This window comes from Gobius niger, assembly GCF_951799975.1.
Source record: "Gobius niger genome assembly, chromosome: 16".
In the NCBI taxonomy this organism is placed as follows: Eukaryota; Metazoa; Chordata; class Actinopteri; order Gobiiformes; family Gobiidae; genus Gobius; species Gobius niger.
The window spans coordinates 21,275,385-21,299,105 of NC_136867.1; the positions used below are offsets into that span (position 1 = coordinate 21,275,385).

Genomic DNA, 23,721 nt, shown 5'->3' on the forward strand with positions numbered 1-23,721 from the left:
ATTAAGCTTTGATGAACAAAACGTAGATGCCGACTGCCAACAAATGCTCTGGTAAAATGGGACACCTCTCCCCAAAATAAAACCATATGAATATTTAACTCTCTTTCCAGTTCAGAAATCTGTTCATCTAAAACTCTCATGTCCCACTTAAAACCTTGATTCCAGCCTTCTTAATTGCCTTGTTTTGGACTTTTTGTAATTGATCTCTTCCTCTTTCTCTTTCCCCACTTGGTGTAGGTTTGGAAACAGCTGGGAGCCGTATGTTCTGCTGCTGCTGTGGCTGCTGCTCTACTGTTTCTGGGTTTTGCCACAGTTGGACCTAAACACAGTGCCCAGTCTGTTCTTCAATATCAGACAATAGATATCACGTTACATCACCACAGCTTACTTTTAATACATTTATACACACCCACGCACACACACGACTGAACTGCCAGCCTCTCGCTCTCGTCGCTTCCTCCAAATCCAGTGAAGGCTTTTGATCGTGCATTTTAGTTTTCTAGATTTTGCTCATTTCAAAGTAATTGTGGCTTGAAAGGAACACTGTGATTGTCTGTGAGGGTCATTGCTGGGGTGTTCTGTTTCAGGGCTGTGATAAGCAGTTACCATTAGTCTAATTTGATATACAGTACATACAGTACATTTAACAACGAGTAAAATATTCTTACTTTCTCGGAGCAAAATATCAAAACAACTGCCTCATACTAACATGTAGTTACTAGTAGGCCTGGGCATCGTTAAAAAATGTTCGATACCGATACCTGAACAATACTTTTTTGCGATACCTATACTAAATTATTGGTCATGTATAGCCATAAAACAGATTAATAATGTCAATTTATTCAATTTCCTTCCATTTAATATGTTTTGCATTTGTATCATTTGTTGGAGGTGAAACAACCAAGAAACTTCCTTTAACTACAAAAGGACAGAAAAAACATTAATTTTTTTCTTATTTTTATCCCCATTTTTACCAAATTCTTTCCATCAATTTTTCCCCCATTTTTTCTACGTGTTTTTTACCCCCAATTTTTTTTTTTTTTCTCAAATTTCTATTTTTTTTCCTCAAATTTTTCAAAATGTCCTGCCAATTTTTCCCAAATTTACCCCAATTTTTTTCTACATTTTTTATTTTTAACTTGTGTTTTACTTGTTTTTCTTTTAAATTTTCATGACCAACAGCATAAAAATTTGGACAAAAAGATTTTTTTAAATTTTTTTTCAGTACCTGCTTTCAATACTTAAATTTTTTCGATACCAGTAGAACCTTAACCTTTTTTTTTTTTAAATACCAGACTGGTATTGTTTAACGGTACTCAGACTTAGTTACTAGTATTCATAACTTTAACTAGTTTGAACGGAAGATGTTTTTCCTGATGTTACTTGGAGATACTGGCTTGAAACCTTTATGCAGGATTACCACTGTAGACTGCAGAAAATCTATCTTCAAAATAATAATAATAGGCATACATCAAATAGGCTTACCAATTCTAATGAAAATACTACAAGTCTGGCCATCTTATCTCCCAGCGGTGGCCCTCATTTCCAAGTCACAGCTCGGCTCCTGTTTATAGACATAATAAAGATTTGTGTTTTATTGCTGTACAAAGCTGATAAAATAATATTATCATTCACACCAACACTGTACAGCGCACACTTGTAGATATAGATGTACACTATGGACGTATGAATGCACAGTTGCCTATTCCATAAGCCATTTTGCCCAGCCAACAGAGATGTTAAAATTTCAAAGTGCTATCTATGGTTGGCAATGCAAGAACTTAGAAATAATGTAATTGCTTCTTTTTGTTGTTGTAGGTCTGTTTAAATGAAGGCCAAGGAACTGCACTTTTAAGATGTATAGGTAAACTGCCAAAGATTGAAGTGCTACAGAAGGAACTCATAATAATGACTAACATAGAACATATATTAAACTAAGAGAAGTCCCACCTCCATCATGTAAAATAGTAAAGTATATTTGTAATATTTTGTCTGATACACAGTATATGAATGGATTTTTAATAAAAAGGTTTTATGAAAAATTCTATAAAATGTTGCTGAAGCTTGCCCATGCTTGTCTGTAATAAGAGAATGCGCTACAGCTAAATGTATATTTCCTGATGTTTTATTTTTATCTTAATAAAGCAGAGTGACAAGCTGACTCATGTGCTGTGCAAAAGTTTTAGGTTGTGCTTTTTTTTTGTTTGTCCATTAATTCATTCTCAAATAGATTTACCTACTTTGTTGCTTGCTGACCTAATTGTACTGCTTTTTGTACAATAGAGGAATTCTCCGGCTAAGTACTGTCCAAACCTATAGCTCAAGAACCTGTTGAGAGCTGCACTGTTTTGAAAATTAAACATATGTGAAAAATAAGTATGTTGTACCAGAACTTTTCCTTAACAAACCTGCCTAACACTTTTGCACAGTATGCCAATCAACTTTCTATCCATAAGCACAAATGGGGTCATTGTTGGCCGAAGCATTGGGTTAAGCTACTGTTTACTCTTCTTAGCAAAGACTTCATCCATTACAGAGATGCCATTCTGTGCAAGTTCAATGGTCATAGTGCAAAAGTGTTTTCACCAGTGTCTGGATGAGTTTTTGTCCCTTAATCCTTGTGAGAACTGAGCTAGAACTGTGCCCCAGTTCTTTGGCAGAGTATGCAAAGTAATGCTAAATAGCCAATTAAAACCAATCAAACCATGACACGAATTGCTCACAATGTAATTCTCTGTGTCAAATCAATGAGGCCCTGTTGAAAATTGTTTGCATGTCCCAAATGTAAAGTCTTCTATTATTGACACGACACTACAGCATGTGTCTCAAGGGGCAGTTGTCACACTCTATCCAGAAAGGGCTATAGTTGGCCTTCACCGAGTAACATGGGAGAAAGCTCTGACTTTGAATGTGTGATTGTACTATGGCCACTGAATATAACAAAACCCCCACAGTGACCGACTGACCACCCAAGGGACACTAATTGATTTGTTGTATCTGAAAATGCATTGTTTTGGATTGTTTTAACAGCACCGTCAAGTGCAATAAATGAATTTAATTGTTATTCTGTTTGGGTCATTTGTTTGTCTTATAACCACTGCAATGCACGGCTGAATACAAATCAGCAGATGTGGGTCAGCAATAGAGTATGCAATTTTTACGCACACACTTGTTTACATATCAGATTTGGGCCCTAATTCTTCCAGGCAACTTCAAATGGCAAATTAAGTGCAACATACAAACAAAATAGCATAGTTTATTTTTTTCCGCTTTCACCCGCTGTTTAGCACCTGCCCTGAAAAATGACCCGGACCCCCGTTGAGTGAAATAAATCCTGTCTCATGATCAGCTAAAGTTGCGGTGAGGTAATGCTGCCGCCTGGTGGCAATCTCACATAAAGGAGCAAGAGCAACAAAGTTTGTTTCTGCGATCTATCACAGAAGCTCACACATTCATATATGAAAAGACGGCTTTAACCTCTTAGCCCCCGCCTTAACCGAGCATATTTTCTCCTGTTCGGCTTTACCCAAAACCAGAAGCCTCGACCTACAGCCTATAGATCAGGGTAATGTCTCATTTGAAAGCTAAGACCTATAAAACTGATCTGCGTTTTCAACACGTTTCTTTTCTACATGTTCATCACAGTTACACTAAAAAACGAAATTCGGCCAAAACTAAAAAAATATATATAATAACAACAACAACAACAACAACAGCAACAACAACAACGATAATAATAATAATAATAATAATAATAATAATAATAATAATAATAATAATAATAATAATAATAATAATAACAATAATAATAATAATAATAATAATACATTTTATTTAAATTGCACTTTACATTTCAAAGACACCGCAAAGTGCTACAAAAACGCAACAAAAATGATAACAAAAAATAGTTCAGTTAAAGTTAAGGGGTTAAGAAATGTGGAAAAAAATATACAATAGTAATTAAATAAATGCATACACAAATAATTAAAAAAACAAATACATACACAAAGCGCGTGAAATGCTCAATATACGTCTTTACTGTTTCAACGGGGTCAGTGACAGATGACCGTACAGCAGCTCCCTGCACATGTCGGTGCGTTGCTATTCACAGAAAAAACGATTTCCCACGTGCGCGTCGGTGTCTATGCAAAACAAGCCGGCGCTACGCAGATTACGTTAGTGTTTTTGCGTAGCGGAGGCCCAGGTGAAGGAAGTGGTCCCACCGCGGAGCAGCAGCACGAAAAACGGGACAGCCTCAGTGAATGGCCGCACACAGATCCACGAATGTATTCAACCCCCTTTGCCCAGAACGGTCGATTGCACAGCACACGTAAGGTAGGAGCGCGATTTGATGTGTATAATTTGAGTTTTTGTTCTCTCTTGTGCATGTGTTGGCCTTTTGTGCTAATAGCTATGAAGCTAGTTGGCTGAGTGACATGATGGTGGTGCATGGTGGCTTTCCACTACGCGCCGTAATTTTCATCTAAAGCCGCGGTCTTTACTGCTCCGATTCATCAGTCATACTCCCAGAACAGGCCATTCGTGGGTAAAATGCTATGTTTTGCCCAGCTGTCTGATTCGAGATAATGGATTAAATAAGGCGCATTGCGTTTGGGTCAACATTAGCTGTCTATGCTAAGTCTTGATATTTGCCATAGCGTCTCACTGAGGGGACTCTGTCTGCACAGTCACTTGCTAAGGGTTATTGGGCACAGCATCTATGTTTGCGTGGTTGCTACGAGTTGAGCTATGACATTGAAGACTAAAAAGTATGAATTATGAGTTTTGTTCAGATACAGGCCAAGGTCTCCTTTCTTTGGCCTGATTTTAACTCATCTATGAGAGTATTCTTATTGTCTCAATATTTAACTACAGTATGTTGTTTGATGGCACATGTTTACATGGCTAATAGCTTTATACATGTTAGTAGCACTGGGTGCAAAGCTTGTGTAGAAAGTATTCAAGCATACACCGCATGATAATTGTTACAAATAACTTGGTAATAAAAGTGATATGAAGTTTCCTTCAGGCATGTTGGCATGTAGAACAAAGTCAAGTCTATTTGAGAAGGAATATTGTTTGTTGTAAACAAGCCAAGACAAAATGCTCTGTCTGTGAAGGCCTGTAAATTATGGAACAGTTTCCCCCTCACTGTCAGGGAATATCCCACATGTCCTATATTTAAAACCAAACTCTAAGTGTGGTTTCAAGCAAACCAGTCTTGTGACCATTAAGTGACTCTTCTTTTACTTTTCTTGTACTTTCTGACACATTGTGTGTTATTATTTCTGTATCTGCCTTGGGACTGCGGATGTGAATTAGCCCTGTGGTTATAATCTGTCATGTCTGTTTTTGCTGTTTCAATGCAGATGTTCATTAATGTGCATCGTCCCTATCAAATCATTAAAAAAGAGGCTTATATAATGAATTCAGGATAGGAAAGAACTTCATTTGTAGCGCCTTTAGTTGTTTCCTTACTTCTTCTCTTTTCACTTGAAAAAATATAGTTTCAATAACAAACCCTCGTTTCACTTCTGTTAATCTTTTACCAAGTTCACATTACTCATACGCTAATACATATATGCTCAGTGTCTGATGCTGAGGTCAGATTGATAAGTTATCAGATAATGTGTCTGGCTGGAATTTGCCACCGGTCTGCGCTCACTGACCTGAAAGACACTCACTCTACTTTGTCTTCCATACAAAAGTGAATGTAAATGCTTTCTTTTTTCATTGTTTTGGTCTTTTGTTTTCCAATATTTACTTTATTGTTCTGTAAGTAAAGATGTAATTTCCATTTTTTGCAGAGCTGTTGAAGCCATTCAAAGTCCCAACCACCTCTGATTAGTTAAGAGGTGAGTGATATGAGCATATTGTTGCATGTATGGTAAACAAAGTGGTTTTGTTTGATCGTTCAGTGTATTGAAGTGTGTGCATCCTAAGTATTTCCATGTTATGGCAGGTCTGCTCCCTCAAATGTCTGAGACCTTCAAACCTTGGTAAAAATACATTGAATCATGGAGCGCAGATTCAATGTTTTCTGCTCTCCCAGGAAACCTCTGTCATATTCTGTGAGTGTTTTTCCGAAACAAAGGATCGTGATTCAAACAAAATGTGACCCGTCAGTTTCCTAATCTTGGCTTGTTGTTTTGCAGTGAACTTCTACAAAGAGGCGCATGATGAAATGAGAGAAAGTTGACTCTTGGAAGCTGAAGAATGGCAGGCCTTCAGCTTGTCACCCCTGCCTCCTCACCCATGGGGCCTTTCTTTGGGTTGCCATGGCAGCAGGAGGCCATTCATGATAACATCTATACACCAAGGAAATATCAGGTAAAGAATCGTGTTGTAATGTGTGATGTTTGTGATGAAATACTGCCCCATCTTCATTATTTATGCACCTGGGGGGCTTAAGAGGTTAGGGGAAATGTCACTTAACAAAATGATCATACCTTGACATAATCACAGTGAAGAAATGGTTACTCCTGAAATTACTAAACGACAGTATGGTTGTCTAATCAGGAAATAGATGCATGTTTTAAAAGCCCTGTACTGATTTGTTTGTGTCTCCACTTCCCCTCACAGGTAGAACTTCTTGAAGCAGCTCTTGAACATAATACTATCGTCTGCTTGAATTCTGGCTCAGGGAAGACCTTTATTGCAGTACTTTTAACAAAGGAGCTCTCCCACCAAATCCGTGGGCGCTATGACGAAAATGCAAAGAGGACCGTTTTTCTTGTGAACTCAGGTACTGGAAATTGTTCCATGACCCACTTTTGAGTACATTAACAAATATATCATAATGTTTTGTTAAATCAGTTAATTCTGACTGACATTTCATCTGAAGGGGAATGGGGGGTTTGAATTCTTATCATACTAATCATGTTTTTGATATTTTATGTATGTTTAGCCTCATCGGTAATTCATCAAGCAGCTGCAGTCCGAACGCACTCTGACCTCCAGGTGGGAGAGTACTTCGATGTGGAGCAAATCTCGTCGTGGACCGACCAACAGTGGAGACGGGAGATCACTGAGAATCAGGTGACCTCAAATGCCTGAAATGAAGGCCAAACCATGTGTAATTTACTTCCCTGCTAAAAACCGTCAACAACAAAGAAACAGGTCACAAACTCTTTATGTTTTGTTGGGCAGCTTTTAGTTTTCGTTACTGCACACATTCGCTGCAGCATTGTTTCAATAAGGGTCTGCAATTTGTATCTGTCCAGTGTTGCATTAGTTCTTCATTAAGATCTTGTATTGATGATGGGAGAGTCGCACCACTTCACACACGTCCCAAATGTTAAAGTTAAAGGGTAAAAGTCTGCACTCGGTGGCTGCCTATCCATGTGAGAAATGAGGTTACTTGAATCATCTCTTAGGAGTCCTGGCAGTGTCATCTTGCCAGGCAAGGTTTTGCCAGTGGATAAATGAGGCTTGAGAAAAGATTGATTATTGATGATATATGCGGTGTAAATAGTTTCTGTTACTTATTTCTCTGGCATTTGAGTTGTAGATGTTCACCAATCAGAATTGTGAAGCCTCTGATATCCGGTTCAGCTGCAACAGTTAAAAGTTTGTCTAACTTTCTATAAAGCAGACTCTAAAATGTTTAGATGGATGTGATTCCATCTCTGACCTATTTTAATCACGTGGCTCCCAGAGGTCTGGATGTCAGGGAAAGGTGGAAGCCCAACTCCTCGTGACGAAGACCCAGTCCACATATACCAAGATAGTTTTGAAAGTAGATTCTTGTCTATTGTTCTAATGTGGGGCAATTTGAGGAAGAATATTTTGTTTGACTAAAAGTATTGTATTTAAATGTTTTAAGTTTTTGTCAAAATCGTCCTGCCTTAGTAGATAGTAGAGTCTGTTTGATTCAATGGCATTTTGGCATTTTATAGTCCTAAAACCTTTTTTCTGTTGCTTAAAGCTCAGCAAAATATCTTAAGTCTGTTTGCTCCAAGGTATCACAGAGAACACATTTCTCATTTCTGATTGATTACCTTAAAAGTTTTGCAAATATGTCTGCACACTATTCTATTTACTCTTGACAATGCCAGTAATCGTCCATATCAAATAGCCAGTAAGAGCTTTATTTGTCATTGTTCAACAAAATCCAGGAAACCCCACCCTTTCTCGCATTCATCTATCTCTTTCTCATGTGAGCCAGCCTTAATTTGATGCCACATTTACTTGGATCCACCACTGTTCGCTAGCTTTACATGGAAACATTACATTTCTGATATTTTGCAATGCCACTCAGCTGCAAATATGAATGATTTATCAATCTAAAACTTAGGAATCACCCTCTGAGCTGCTTATTAACACCACTTTTCATCAACAGGTGCTGGTGATGACCTGCCACATATTCCTGCACATTCTAAAAAACAAAATATTGCCACTGTCAAAAATCAATTTAGTCGTGTTCGATGACTGCCACCTGGCCATCACGGAGCATCCATACTGTGATGTAATGAAGGTAAGCACGCAAACTTCTTTCTATTTTCTTATTCACTTCATATCCTCTGTCAAACCTTATTTCCTCCCTGTGTTTTTGTAGCTGTTTGAAAGCTGTGGTTGCCCCCGTGTCCTGGGTCTCACAGCCTCTATTCTCAATGGGAAGTGCGACCCGTTGGAACTCGAGCACAAAATTCAGAATTTGGAGCAAATCCTCAAAAGCAACGCAGAAACTGCCACGGACCTGGTTGTCTTGGACCGGTAATATGCCCCAGTACACTCTTTTAATAATAGTTTATTCTTACCCTCTTGTTTAACCAAGGAGAGCGCTGCAGTGTCCTTTTACAAAATTACTTCAGGCTATTTTCTTCAAGGGAATGATGGATTCTTGTGTCTTGTTTAAGGTATGCCTCTCAGCCCAGAGAAGTGGTGCTGGACTGTGGCCCGTACGTGGACAGAAGCGGCCTCTCGTCCCGTTTGCAGATGGAGCTGAACGAAGCGCTGCATTTTCTGAATGACTGCAACATCCCCGTGTCCAGAGAAGATCGAGACCCCACCTTTATCTCCAAACAGGTAAGACATTTTTAACTTTTAGTTAGTGAAAGGATAAAGAATGCATGTAGCCGACTGCAAGAGACAAAAGACCCAAAGCACAGAAGCAAATCAACTTCAGAATGGTTTCAGAAGAATGAAATCGCATTCTGGAATGGCTCGGTCAAAGTCCTGACCTAAACCCGATTGAGATGCTGTGGCAGGACCTCAAGCAAGCTATTCATAAAAGACATCCCAGGAATCTCGCTGAACTGCAGCAGTTTAATGCCAAAGGGGGTCAACCAGCTATTCAATCCAAGGGTTCACTTACTTATTACACGCTGTCCTGTGAATTTTTACATGTATGGCCAATGAAAATATGACAAAATGCAAAGGTTTGGGTGGTTTTGGTTTAAGCAGACACTGTTTACTCATTCTTGTGATTTTAATACAGATCAGACCACATTTTATGACCAATTTAGGCAGAAATGTAAGAAAAGGGTTTACATTCTTTTTCCTCCCACTGTAAGTTTCAAGTTTCCTTAAATGTTTAACTGACTAAACTATTCATGAACTCCAAGAATAGTCTATTTGCCAAATGGTGTTAACTCTATGATGATCCTTGTTACTGTGTTGTGCAGGTCTTGAGTGACTGCCAGGCCGTGCTGCAGGTGCTGGGGCCCTGGTGCGCCGACAAAGCCGCTGGCATCATGGTCCGCGAGCTCCAGAAGTACATCAAGCACGAACAAGAGGAGCTCGCGCGCAAATTCCTCCTGTTCACCGACACCATCCTTCGCAAGATCCACGCGCTGTGCGAAGAGCACTTCTCCCCCGCCTCCCTGGACCTCAAGTTCGTCACCCCCAAAGTGCTGCGGCTCCTGGAGATCCTGCACGAGTACAAGCCCTTCGAACGGCAGCAGTTCGAGAGCGTGGAGTGGTACAACAATCGTAACCAGGACAACTACGTGTCCTGGAGCGACTCGGAGGACGAGGATGAGGACGAGGAGGTGGAGGCCAAAGAGCGGCCCGAGGCCAACTTCCCCTCGCCTTTCACCAACATCCTCTGCGGTATCATCTTCGTGGAGAGGAGATACACCGCTGTAGTCCTCAACCGGTAAGAGGAGGTCCATCTATAGAGTTCTATGTCAATCAAAGCTACACGAGTTGAGAACCACTGCTCTAACTTATGAATGAAATGCTTGTGTTTCTTTGCTCAGTCTTATAAAAGAGGCTGGAAAACAGGATCCAGAGCTCGCCTACATCAGCAGCAACTTCATCACAGGCCACAGCATCGGCAAGAACCAGCCGCGCAACAAGCAGATGGAGGTGGAGTTCAGGAAGCAAGAGGAGGTATGGAGAGGGTTCATATTCAAACAAATGTTCTGAAACTTTAAGATGATTACATTCATTGTTTCATGAATGTGTTTTTAGGTCCTCCGTAAATTTCGGGCTCATGAGACCAACCTGCTGATCGCCACCAGCATCGTGGAGGAGGGGGTGGACATTCCCAAGTGTAACCTGGTGGTGCGCTTCGACCTGCCCACAGAGTACCGGTCCTACGTCCAATCCAAAGGCAGGGCCCGGGCGCCGGTGTCCAACTACATCATGTTGGCCGACAGCGAGAGAACCAAAGCCTTCGAGGAGGATCTCACCACCTACAAGGCCATAGAGAAGGTATCTGAACTGAAGGCGACAACACCAGGGATCTAACATTAATGGGACATTTTCTGTACTGACAAATCCATATTTTACTTGGACAGATCTTGAGAAACAAATGCTCCAAGTCCGTGGAGGTCGGGGAGTTTGAAGTGGAGCAGATTTTGGACGATGACAACATCCTCCCTCCGTACGTGCTCCGAACTGAAGATGGCGGTCCCAGGGTCACCATAAACACAGCCATCGGACACATCAACAGGTAACAAGCACTCATTTAATACAGTATTGACGATTTAGAATGAAGTAAGTAATGCAAATTCCTATGTTGTTGTTCAGGTATTGTGCCCGGCTGCCCAGTGACCCTTTCACACACCTGGCTCCTAAGTGTAAAACTGTAGAGACGAAGGATGGACGCTTCCAGTCCACTCTGTATTTACCCATCAACTCACCTTTGCGGGCTCCTGTCAAGGCAAGAATTTTAAATTTTCATTTAGATTAATGTATATTTGCTATTAAAGTCTCTAAAATTTTCAACCTCTTTTAGATTCAGTATAGGACCCACTGACCAAACATATAAAGAGTTCAGCTTTACCCAAATCAAAGTTTCTCAACTGGAGCTTACAGCCTGTAGGCCATTGTCATGCCTTATTTGAAAGCTAAGACCTACAAAACTGATCTAAACTGATTTTTTTTTCTTTACGTTGTTTTTTTCCATCAATTTTTGTCCATTTTTTATCACATTTTTGTCACTTTTTCATAATATTTTTGCAAATTTTTCATTTATTTTGTCATTTTTTTCATCAATTTTTTTTCACTTTTTCATCACATTTTTGCCACTTTTTAATCAAATTTTTGCCACTTTTTAATCACATTTTTGCCACTTTTTCATCACATTTTTGTCAATTTTTCTGCACTTTTTTGCTATTTTTTCATCACATTTCTGCCACTTTTTCAGCAATTTTTTTGTCAATTTTGTATCAATTTTGTATCCATTTTTTTCACTTTTTCATCACATTTTTGCTACTTTTTCGTCACATTGCTTTTTATCGCTTTATTGGCACTTTTTTGTTGACTATTGGGTTGCTTTTTTTGTCACTTTGTCCATGCTTTTTTTTTCCAATAAGCTTTTATATTTGGGTTTTGCCGAACTGAAGAAAATGTGCTCGGTTAAGGTGGGGGTTAAGAGGTTGAAATAAATTGACTTAATTAAACTTTTATTGAGAATAACTTATTATTGATTATATTTTGTGGCAGGGCCCTGTGATGATTTGTGCCAGGCTGGCGGAGAAAGCAGTTGCACTATTGTGTTGTGAGAAGCTTCACAAAATCGGTAAGGCACCTATATGTTGCGTCTGTGCAAAATTGCCATTATGTTACAACCTTTTAAAAACTCTATTATTTTATCAGGGGAGCTGGATGATCACCTGATGCCTGTCGGGAAGGAGACGGTGAAATATGAAGAGGAGTTGGACCTTCACGACGAGGAGGAGACCAGTGTCCCAGGACGTCCGGGCTCCACCAAGAGGAGGCAGTGTTACCCCAAAGCCGTAAGTGTCTGATTGGTTGCCGTCTGATACTCAGATTTTTTTTACTTGCTCAAACAACTTTTTTTTCCTTTTGTTTTAATCATCTCCATTGTCTCCTAGATACCAGTGTGTTTGAGAGACAGTTATGCGATGCAAGGACAGACCTACTACCTGTACGTTATCGGGATGGTGCTTACAACGCCTCTCCCCGATGAGCTCAATTTCCGCAGAAGGAAGTTGTACCCCCCAGAGGACACCACCAGATGTTTCGGCATCCTCACCGCCAAACCCATACCTCGAGTAAGTAGCCGATGTATAAAGTGTGGTGCTGTTGCTATGGATTTTACTGCATTCGAATCCCTCTTCTCTCTCTCGAGATCCCGCATTTCCCCGTGTACACGCGTTCTGGGGAGGTGACCATCTCCATCGAGCTGCAGAAGTCCGGCTTCACCCTGAGTGCTGCTCAGTTGGACCTGATCACGCGGCTGCACCAGTACATCTTCTCCCACATCCTGCGCCTGGAGAAACCCGCGCTCGAGTTCAAGCCCATCCTCGCCGACTCGGCCTACTGTGTTCTCCCGCTGAATGTTGGTGAGTTAGAACATTTTAGTCATTGTTTTAGTCTTCATTAATTGAATTTTAGTGAGTTTTTGTCAAGAAGCCCCCAAAGACTGATCACTGGCTCTTACTTCTCTCTTTTCAGTTGATGAGTCCAATACTCTCGATATGGACTTCAAGTTCATGGAGGACATTGAGAAGTCTGAGGCGCGCACTGGCATTCCTACCACTCAGTACACCAAACAGAGCCCCTTCACCTTCAAACTGGAGGACTACCAGGATGCGGTCATCATTCCAAGGTAAGGATGATGATGGGGAATCACATCTGGGAAATAGGGCTGAAAGTATGTTGTGGGTGCAGTTAAGTTTGAGGTTGAGGTCAGTATTGAGGTTGTTAGCAAGTTCTCTCCCTTAATATCTTACTTTCAATGTCAGAGTAAATACAAGACCAAACTTACCCTTCGCGACGCTCACTTTATGACTTTGTTTGCCAGCGATCCGAAGATACTTCCAGGAAATAACTACGACAGCGCAACACTCCCTCGTCTTTCACACGCATATTAATTGACAAATATTGACATGTTCGGTATCCACATGTAGCACGAAAGGCAACTAAAATGACACTGTAATTCAAATATGGTTGTTTTCTTTCTGGGGGACAAGCTGCAGCTAAGGACTGGAGAAATATACAGTAATAGGACTTAAGGACCCGTTTTCTTTATACTTTTGCAACAATATCTTCACCATAGTAGCTCCTAGAGACTCCAAACTTTCTGGTCTTGTACGTATCAGTATTTTGAAGGTTTTCTTTTACTATCTATTTCATAGCCTGATTTATAGCGCTTTGTATTGCAAAAAACAAGGCAAAATTTGAATTTTTACAGATTTCTTTCCACTTATAAATACCGTATTTCTGGACCATAAGTCCCTCCGGAGTGTAAGTCGCACCAGCATTGGCAACTACCTCCTGGGCAGCTTGGAGGCGTAACTGCACCATTTTAAGGCGCTTTGTGACAATATCTGTGAAAGGCGCTTCATCAATAAAGCTCTTTTCTTCCTGACGACGTAGGCAATTTGGATCTTTTTGGTTTTTGCAATACATTTTTTTCCCTCAGTAATCTACAGCAAAAGATTGAATTGATTGAATATCCTTACATTGTATTATAATTTTGCTCTTCCCTATTTGCCTACAGTATCTCGCCTTAAAATTAAGATCTAGTTCCCATTGAGTTATATCATTTGAGAGAAGACTGAAATATGAACTGCTAACTTCATGCACTCTTTCTCATTCAGATATCGTAACTTTGACCAGCCGCACCGCTTTTACGTGGCTGACGTGTACACGGACCTCACGCCCCTCAGCAAATTCCCTTCGCCCGAGTACGAGACGTTTGCTGAGTACTACAAAACCAAGTACAACCTGGACCTGTCCAACCTCAACCAGCCGCTGTTGGATGTAGACCACACCTCCTCCAGGTCAGAATGTATTCGACTTTACAAGATTGACCGAAAATGAGTCAAATAGTGGAGTTTAGTGTCGTTACTGATGACCATTGGGTTTTTGTGCAGACTGAACTTGTTAACTCCTCGGCACCTGAACCAGAAGGGTAAAGCCTTGCCCTTAAGCAGTGCAGAGAAGAGGAAGGCCAAGTGGGAGAGTTTGCAGAATAAACAGGTAAACACAGGAGCCTGGAATACAAAATCTTTTTTAGTCAAATACACACTTTGAAAAAGATGCCGTTTCTCAGATTCTAGTTCCCGAGCTCTGTGCCATTCACCCCATCCCCGCGTCGCTGTGGAGGAAAGCCGTGTGTCTGCCCAGCATCCTGTACCGCCTCCACTGTCTCCTGATCGCGGAGGAGCTGAGGTCGCAGACGGCGAGTGAGGCGGGTGTGGGCTCCCAGATGCTGCCCCCGGACTTCAGGTCTGTGCAAACGGTCTTTATTTAGACTATTTAGCACAATATGTCGGCATATATCATCAGAATATTAGGTGATGGAGAATCCACACGCCACGCCAGAAGCCGCACTCTGCAGCAATATCTCTGAATGTTCACTTTTCATCATAGTTTTGCAAATTTCATTCAGTTTTAGATTTGTTAAGTCAGACAGTGATCTTTTTTGTTGTTGTTGTCATACTGTGCTGCAGCCCTAATTTAAAACCATCCTAATGCCTAATGTTTGCTTGTTCTGTGTATCTACAGTATATCCTGAGCTCAGGCTGCTTGCACTCTTTGAATTTACCTTCTGTGTCTCTGGCAGATATCCAAACCTCGACTTTGGCTGGAAACGATCCATTGACAGTAAAACGTTTATCTCCTGCTCCGAGCTGTGTTCAGAGTCTTGTGCGGGGGATGAAGGTCACTGCAATCACCAAGTATCTGAAAACTCTGACCCAGACTCCGAATCTCATGGACCTTCAGCAAACTCTCCCGCAGACGACGAGCCCTGCACCAGGAACCTAACCAACGGCACTGCCACCGTCGGCCCGCGCGACAACGGCCCCCCAGAAGAGCACCTTCACCAATATGACAATTGCCAACGCTCCCAGCCGAGCTCTGAATCAATACAAGTCACTACCTCAGTTCCTGTGCAGCCCGCTCTCGGCCCCTGTCCTCCTCAGCCTAAAGATGATTGTACCCGGAGGACCTCAGATACAGCTACCTCAGTCTGCAGCGGGACGGCAGCATCGGGTCCCGGCGCACCCACAGCACCTTGTCCTGCCCCGGCTTCGCCCCGAGCCGACGCAGGAGACTCCCCCAAACGCCTGGGGCCCAACCCGGGGCTCATCCTGCAGGCCCTGACCCTCTCCAACGCCAGCGACGGCTTCAACTTGGAGCGGCTGGAGATGCTCGGAGACTCCTTTCTGAAGCACGCAATCACCACATACCTGTTCTGCACCTATCCCGACGCTCACGAGGGGCGCCTCAGCTACATGCGCAGCAAGAAGGTCAGTTCGTTGTGTCGTGTTTAGTCAGTTGACAGTTTCATTCAGCTTTTATTAGTTCAAATTATTTTATACTGCAGCCAGTATAACAGTAAAAGATATATATAACATTTCTTCCCCAATAATTTCCACCTCCATTTTTTTAAACAATCCCCTCACCTCATTTGTTCACATTGGAGATTAACTCGATATCATCAATTTGCATATCTTCAGAATCCAAACAGAAATTCCGATATTATCTTCTAGACAATATATTGCCACTTCTATCTTCCGCCTTTTCATTCTACTTGTGATTTACTTAGGTGAGCAACTGTAACCTGTACCGCCTGGGGAAGAAGAAGGGACTCCCCAGTCGGATGGTGGTCTCCATCTTTGACCCCCCCGTGAACTGGCTGCCCCCTGCGTACGTGGTCAACCAGGACAAGAGCAGCATCGACAAACTGGATTCAGATGAGGTGAGCGAAGCCGGTGTGTGACCACTAGAGGGCAGGCTTTAACTTTGCCTGCCAGTGCGTTTGTTTTGGTTAGAAATCCTATACTCCCCTGTTATGAATGAAAGGAAAATGAATGTAATGTTTCTACAGCACAAAATTGATTTAATATGCCTTTCTAATGGAAGAAAAACACATTAAAGACAATTACATGATTAGCTGAATAGGCAAACGAAGAGGGCATATTTATCATCACGTAAAGCCATGGAAACAAAGAGTGTTTTGCTCCTACTTTGTTAGCGCAGAGGCTACTGGGGCAGTACCTGAAAAGTGTTTGACAAGGAATAAAACTGACACCGACATTGCCTTTTTTGCAATGGGTTATCAAAATAAAGCATACTTTTTAAACTCAACAAAGCTATCTATACTCAAAGAAGACATCAACATCCCAGGATCCATCTTTGCTCCCTGCAAAGTTCCAAATGAATGAATATGAGTTTAGTGATTAAACGTAGCTGATGACCGTAGGCAAACAAGGATGATGGGCGAGAGAAAAGCGGAGTGGCAGTGCTAATGAAGCAGTAATGCGGACTTCACATCATTTGTTGTGTTTTTCCTTAGCCCAAAGAGGACGTCCTGTCTAACGGTCAGCCCGCGATGGACTTTGACGATGAGGACTGTGAGGAGGAGGAGGAGGAGGAGGAAGAGGAGGAGGAAGAGGACAGTGAGCTGCCGCTGAAAGACGAGCCCAAAGACGAGGTCAACATGGAGGACGACCTGGAGTATTACAAAGAGCACATCAAGTTTATCGACAACATGCTCCTGGGCTCCGGCGCCTTCGGGAAGAAGATCTCCCTGGGCTCCTTCTCTCCCACGCCGCCCCAACCCTCCTGCCCCGGCCCGGACACGCCATACGAGTGGAAGCCCCCGAAAAAGCCCACGCACCATAGCTCCACCCCCTACGCGCCCGAGCCAGCACACAGCGGGACGTCCGAGGAGTTCGACTACAGCTCCTGGGACGCCATGTGCTACCTGGACCCCAGCAAGGCGGGCGAGGAGGACGATTTCGTGGTGGGCTTTTGGAACCCGTCTGAGGAGAACTGCGGAGCGGAGCTGGGGAAGCAGTCCATCTCCTACGACCTGCACACGGAGCAGTGCATCGCCGACAAGAGCATCGCCGACTGTGTGGAGGCGCTGCTCGGGTGCTACCTGACCAGCTGCGGAGAGAGGGCCGCCCAGATGTTCCTCTGTTCGCTCGGACTCAAGGTGAGCTCATCCACTGAACTTAATCTACAGAGCTTTGATATTATTCTAGTAGAGAAGCTCAAGTGTCAGAAGAATAAGTCAGTAGATGAACGATATTTGGGCTTTTGGCCATTTACTCGATAGATGTGTATATTGAAGAGACTGTGTGATGGGTACGATGGGTCCCTGGCGATTTTGATGGCTTTGCGGGTGAGACGGGGGGAGTGCATCTCCTTAATAGAAGTGTTAATGGGATGGGATGGGGGTCTTTCATCTCCCCTGGTGTCTCTGACCAGAAAACCACACTTGCAACTTTGCTGCCTCCGCGTAGGAGCCTCCAATACACGCTAATGGAATCACAAAGAAGAAGCTAACAGGCTAATGGACAAAGCTAACTGCGGGCTAGCTCCTCTTAAACAGTATTTACAGCCAAGTTTGAGTGAAAGAAATTATCTCCATTGTGCAATTGAATGTACAATATCCCTCTCTCACAGCGTAGTATTTACTCTCACGGACAATTAATGAGTAAAAAAACGTAACATACTACGAGACCTACAGTGGCGCTTATGGCCTCTAGGGGCATGAGTTACTTAGTACTGCTTTAAATGTCTCTTTAATAGAAGCAGATTGAGTAGAGTCTCTGACAGTTGTCTTGTCATCAGGTGCTTCCGCTGGAGAGGTCCATCCTCGCGAACAGTGCAGCTCCTGTGCAGCCCGCCCTCGCCCTCGCGCTCACCCCCACCCCCTCCGTCTCCCTGGACCAGTGCTACGGCTGGCTCAAGATCCCGCCGCGCTGCATCCTGGACCATCCCGACGCCGAACGCACGCTCCACCACCTCATCTCCGGCTTCGAGAACTTCGAGAGGAAGATCAACTACACCTTCCAGAACAAGGCGTATCTGCTGCAGGCCTTCACCCACGCGTCCTACCATTACAACACCATTACAGGTCCGTGTCCGTATTACATTAGGACCAGCTGAGGGGAAACAGATGAGGCTGATGCGCTCACTCGTCTGAACATTTGGAGCTTATATACTCTTATCAGAATGACTGGGTTGTTCTAATGGTATAAATATGTTAAGATTTAGCCGGATTTCCCCTTGTGTTTTCATTCATCATCTGCTTATTTCTGCGAGCCATCATGGGTAACTGGGGCCTTATCCAGCCACTATGGGCACTGTGTAGTTTAGACCTCTACAAAAATGTTCTGAAATATTAACTCTTATGTCAAATGTAAATGTGCCCATCTAATGCAACCTAATTGTAAAATCATTCATTCAATCATTCAGCACAATGTTAGAAGTCAAAATTTCCTCCACAAATGCTCTTCTGAAACCCAGCAATGGCCACAAATTCATTCAAAGCCATTTTCTTCATTTTCAAAGAACAACAGAGGGAGTTTCTTAACCTCGTAACCCCAAGCACATTTTCCCCAGTTTGGCTTTACCCAAATCTAAAAGCTTCTTGGTGAAAATTGTCAAAGAGCAACGAAAATGAAATGAAAACGAGGATGAAAATGCAACAAAAGAGCGACAAAAATGTGACAAATGTGTAACGAAAATACAACAAAGAGGCCAAAAAAGAGCAACAGAAAAGTGATAAAAAGTGGAAAATGTGGCAAAATTATGACACAAAGAAAGCAATGGAAAAAACTTGCACAAAAGTGACGTCAGCGCAACAACGCAAGGAAAAGGCTCCATTTAGATTAGTTTTGTAGGTCTTCGCTTTCGAATGAGGCGTTTTACTGTTGCTCTCCATTCGAGAAGCTTTTAGATCTGGGTATGGCTGAACTGGAGAAAAGGCACTCGGTTAAGGCGGGGGTTAAGAGATGGTTAAAACCCTTTTTAACTTCCATAAAACAGCCCTAAACTCCAGATTATTGGCAGGATTGTACAGTATATACTAAGCAAGTTCAGAGAGCCAAGTGTAGCCGTTTCCGTCGCTAACCGCAAGCTAGCTCAACTTCCAGCTCAACTTCCAGCTTAAGATCGCCAAAATGATTTCATAATGCCCTTTTTCACAAATTTCTACACACACGATTTACTGCAAGGAGACTACATGAATGGCTGTCTACTACTTGTCGTTCAGTTTCACATAATGTTCATGTCACTTTGTCTCACTCTTCCTCTCACCTTTCAGATTGTTACCAGCGGCTTGAGTTCCTTGGTGATGCAATTCTGGACTACCTCATAACCAAGCACCTTTATGAAGACCCGCGGCAGCACTCGCCCGGCGTGCTGACTGACCTGCGATCCGCGCTCGTCAACAACACCATCTTTGCCTCCCTGGCCGTCAAGTACGACTACCACAAGTACTTCAAGGCCATCTCCCCGGAGCTGTTCCACGTCATCGATGACTTTGTGCAGTTTCAGCTGGAGAAGAACGAGATGCAAGGGATGGACTCCGAGGTGAGTCGAGTCACAGTAAAAACCGCGGGTCTGATTTGGAATGAGTAGGTTTAGAACAGCCAACCTTTTCCCCATGAGCAGGGCTGGATACCATTTGATTTTTTTAAATACCTGTACATTAACGATACTTTTTTCGAGACCTATACTAAAACATTTAACAATAACGATTAACAATTTTAATTTATTCCTTTTCCTTCCATTTCATTTCTTTTTTTTATATTTGTATCATTTGTTTAAGGTGAAACAACAAAGAAAAATTTTCCTAATTACAAAAGGGGGGGAAAAAAACGCTTTCCAAATGTTCCATATTGTTTCCCTAAATCTCCCAAAGTTTTCCCAAATTTCTTTAGCGTTTTTCCCCAATTTTTGCAAGAAAAAAATTTGCCCCCAAATATTCAATTTTTGTCCAAATGTTTCCCCAATTTTTCTATTTTTCCCCAACTTTTCCACTTGTTTGCCAATTTTGTTCTCTATTTTTTCCATATTTTTTCCATGGTTTTCTATGTGGTTTTTTTTTTTTTCTCTCGAATTTTCCTAAAAAAAAAGTTTAATACTTTTTTCTCAATTTTCACCCTTTTTTCCCACATTTTTTCAACTCTTGTGTCACTTTTATATTTTCGGTACCTGCTTTTTCGATACTTTAATTGTTCGATACCAGTAGTACCTACTTAACTTCTTTTGATCAATGTTGTACCAAGTGTCAAATATCAAAACTTTGCTAAAGTCGTTCTCTAATTCTTGCTGCCTACTTTGTGAAATGAGCATTAATTCTCAAAAACACAAAGCCGTATGGTCACTATCATAATATTATCTGTCCTTTTGCCATTGGATGATATTCCACGTTCAAAAATGACTGGTCTGAGTAACACGAACTGTCAGCTTCAATGAATCTGTTTCATATTCACATGATTTCACTGCTAAAGAGAGCGAACCGTTGGGTTTAATTTGGCTGGAAATACACATCTTTCCACCAGATCTCCCGTCATCCAGTTTGAGAGGTACCTTAATGTCTTCAGGACACTATCGGGGGGGAAAAAACAAAACAAAGTATAGCGAGTTTACAGCATCGTTGGCAGCTTCAGCTTTGTGATGAACACAGTTTGAACACAGAAACTGCTCAGATACGGTTCAATGTTGCGTTAAGAATGTGGAGGACAGTTTTGACTAGCGCTGCAAGATTTTTGACAAAAACATTTTATTGTGCTTTTTCTGACAGCGATTCGAATTGGGTTTGTTGGGGATTATTTTATTTGGAATTGAAATATTTCATAAAAGGGCATATGTTTTATTTTTCCTGCAATTGAACTTTGAACTGCATATGTACTTTGAAAAATGTGGTTAAACATCATACTGAGTTATTGCATTTTAGTTTTATGCAGCAACAAGATGCAAAGAGGCATTTTGTGGAGTTAAACATGCTTAGTTTTAATCATTCTCAAATTCTCAAATAAACATGCTCACTCACTCTTTCTCCCTATTCGGCTCCATAAAAGCATTCTCTGACTCGTGAGCTGCAAAACACTGTTTGTTTTATGAAAATCTACCTTACATTTACTCATTGTTTGTTACAAGCATGGGAATAGTTTGACGTTTTTACTGTGCATACAAACATGCTTCTCCTGCAGCCACTTTGCAACGCAGAAACAACAACAAACTCCCCCCTTGAGGTTAGGTTACCGCAGTAGCTAAAACCTCAATTTCGATTCGATAGCGGTACATCGTGCAGCACTAGTTTTAACAATGACATTATATTACCCAGCATATCAAAGCACTGAAACCATAGGACAAACATTAGGATTGGGCTATAACAGGATTTAAAGCTAAAAGTTGTTTTTTACATGATATGTCTCCTTTCATTATGATCAGTCTGATTTACCTTTGATTTGCTCTTATGATTCCCAGTTTGTAACATGAACATCTGAAATAATAATATTTATTGACAGTGGGAGTATTTTTCCTTATGTGCCATATCAAGCCGCGTGATTGTTTTCCAGCTGCGACGCTCCGAGGAGGACGAGGAGAAGGAGGAGGACATCGAGGTTCCCAAAGCGATGGGGGACATATTCGAGTCTCTGGCCGGAGCTGTTTACATGGACAGCGGAATGTCCCTGGAGACGGTGTGGCAGGTGTATTATCCAATGATGAGGCCACTTATTGGTGAGGCACAGTTTCTCAGATTGAATCGGCGGCTGAGTGGAAGCATGCAAAAATGTTCGATAGGATGGTTTGGGTGGAAAATATGGATAACCTTTCCATTTGTCAATTTACAGAAAAATTCTCTGCCAATGTGCCACGCTCTCCCGTGAGAGAGCTGCTCGAGATGGAGCCCGAAACTGCCAAGTTCAGGTAACTGCCTTTTACTTTACTTTACTGTATTTTATTATATTAAGTGAGAGTGACCCAATATTTAGTGGGTCCTTATTTAAATACTGACGCACTTCCATCCTTTTTTCAAGTTTTATGAACTAACTTTTCTTGAAACTGTTACTTGTCGAAAACATCAAAATTAGATGAAAATAAATCTTAATCTACTTGAAAATAAGATTTTTTTTTCTGTTTTGATAGATTTCTCAAAATGAGTTAAAGTGATAGTCTGTAAATGTGCAAAGTGAAGAGAGAAAGAGTGAAATTTTAAAGCAAACAATCATATTCTTCCCATCTTTAACCAGACAGCCCTTCTTAGCTTGCAAAATGAGGAGAGCAAGAACAGAATTTTCAACAGTAAACGATCAAGCTCCTCCCCCTCCTCCTTATTAGACCTGACAGGCTGGTTCACAGGAAAAGCTTGTCTCATTGGTCAACACGGGAGGATGCTAGACTCTGATTAGTTGCTGAGATCCAAGAAGGAGGGACTTTACAAAGAAATTATATATACTGTATTAAGTATAAGTCGCACCAGCCTTGGCAACTACCTGTGCATGGAGGCGTATCTGCTCCGTTGACAAGCCTCTCCCGGCATCACGTTGTTCAAGCTCTCATTTGTGAACTCGGTCCCTTTAGCTATGGCCATGCAGTTTTTAGCTTGCGCTTAGCTTTTTTTGTTTTCCTCATTGCAGTAAGAGTAACGTTCGCAAATTCGCCAGTCCCTCACAAGTTTCTCGCTTGCTTCACACTTTCTTTCTGCTGCTCGATTACCGGTTTTTAAATTTTGGTGGTACAGGAGTACCAGATACTGGTTCACAAGCCTAGAGCCCCCTCTAGCGGCTGTCAGTGTGAAAAAAACAAACATGTGAAATTATATATTTTTATATATACGTCACACATGAGTATACGTCGCACCCCCAGCCAAACTATGAAAAAAAAGTGCGACTTGTAGTCCAGAAAATACAGTATACGTTATTACTTACTTGAAAAAAATGCCAGGTGGTCGATTTTTCACATTTTATAAATGTTTTCAAACTTCCAGACTATCACTTTAAATCACAAGCATTTTTTTTTTTTCATATTTCTTGATTTCCTTATGCAGTGCAAGTACAATTTTGGCTCAATGGACTAACCCCACTTGTACTAAGATACTGTAGTTTTTGGTGGTTTTGATGTACAACTAGTTAATCCCACATTGAAGACCGTGTGGTTGACCTCATTGCTCTCGCCCCCGCAGCCCCGCAGAGAGAACCTACGACGGCAAAGTGCGCGTGACGGTGGAGGTCGTGGGGAAGGGCAAGTTCAAGGGCGTGGGCCGCAGCTACCGCATCGCCAAGTCTGCGGCGGCGCGCCGTGCCCTGCGCAGCCTCAAAGCCAATCAACCTCAGGTCCAAAACAACTGAGCTACACCACAGCAGCTCAGCAACTGCATTAGCACCTAAGCTATTGACGCACTTCCCCACACAGCGCGACTCTAGCCCTGTTTCCTACAGCCTTTTTTTTCTTTTCCTCTCTCTCTCTCTCGATGGCGCAGCCAGGGAACACTGTGTGGAGACGAGACGCAAGAAGCAGACGGATCTCACAGCAGATTTCACTGTTATA

General features: G+C 42.0%; 2 protein-coding genes across 2 annotated transcripts in view; both read left to right on the forward strand.

Annotated features, from left to right (window-relative positions):
* The window catches only part of clmna (calmin a), a 48,372-nt gene extending 47,663 nt beyond the window's left edge, over positions 1-709 (forward strand). Inside the window, exon 13 of the mRNA XM_079573400.1 lies at positions 238-709. Coding sequence (XP_079429526.1) covers positions 238-361 — 124 coding nt within the window. The 3' untranslated portion in view covers positions 362-709. The remainder of the gene's footprint in view (positions 1-237) is intronic.
* A 3,489-nt stretch (positions 710-4,198) lies between these two features.
* On the forward strand, positions 4,199-23,620 carry dicer1 (dicer 1, ribonuclease type III). Its single transcript, XM_079573338.1, has 30 exons — positions 4,199-4,335; positions 5,808-5,855; positions 5,963-6,071; positions 6,156-6,330; positions 6,583-6,745; positions 6,908-7,038; positions 8,342-8,476; positions 8,558-8,715; positions 8,859-9,027; positions 9,627-10,099; positions 10,203-10,335; positions 10,417-10,659; positions 10,746-10,900; positions 10,978-11,110; positions 11,896-11,971; positions 12,049-12,188; positions 12,288-12,467; positions 12,545-12,758; positions 12,871-13,024; positions 14,019-14,201; positions 14,295-14,400; positions 14,474-14,649; positions 14,987-15,674; positions 15,974-16,126; positions 16,724-17,368; positions 18,010-18,295; positions 19,487-19,755; positions 21,750-21,912; positions 22,026-22,101; positions 23,357-23,620. The coding sequence occupies exons 4-30, from the start codon at positions 6,217-6,219 to the stop codon at positions 23,520-23,522; spliced, it is 5,682 nt and encodes a 1,893-aa protein (XP_079429464.1). The 5' UTR covers positions 4,199-4,335; positions 5,808-5,855; positions 5,963-6,071; positions 6,156-6,216; the 3' UTR covers positions 23,523-23,620.
* The last annotated feature ends 101 nt before the right edge of the window (positions 23,621-23,721 follow it).

Bases quoted from the DNA above. Each gene is read 5' to 3' on its own strand.
- dicer1 (XM_079573338.1), top strand. From the start codon at position 6,217: ATGGCAGGCCTTCAGCTTGTCACCCCTGCCTCCTCACCCATGGGGCCT. The intron at 6,746-6,907 runs GTACTGGAAATT...ATGTATGTTTAG, and splicing joins CGTTTTTCTTGTGAACTCAG to CCTCATCGGTAATTCATCAA. The intron at 12,189-12,287 runs GTAAGTGTCTGA...ATTGTCTCCTAG, and splicing joins GGCAGTGTTACCCCAAAGCC to ATACCAGTGTGTTTGAGAGA.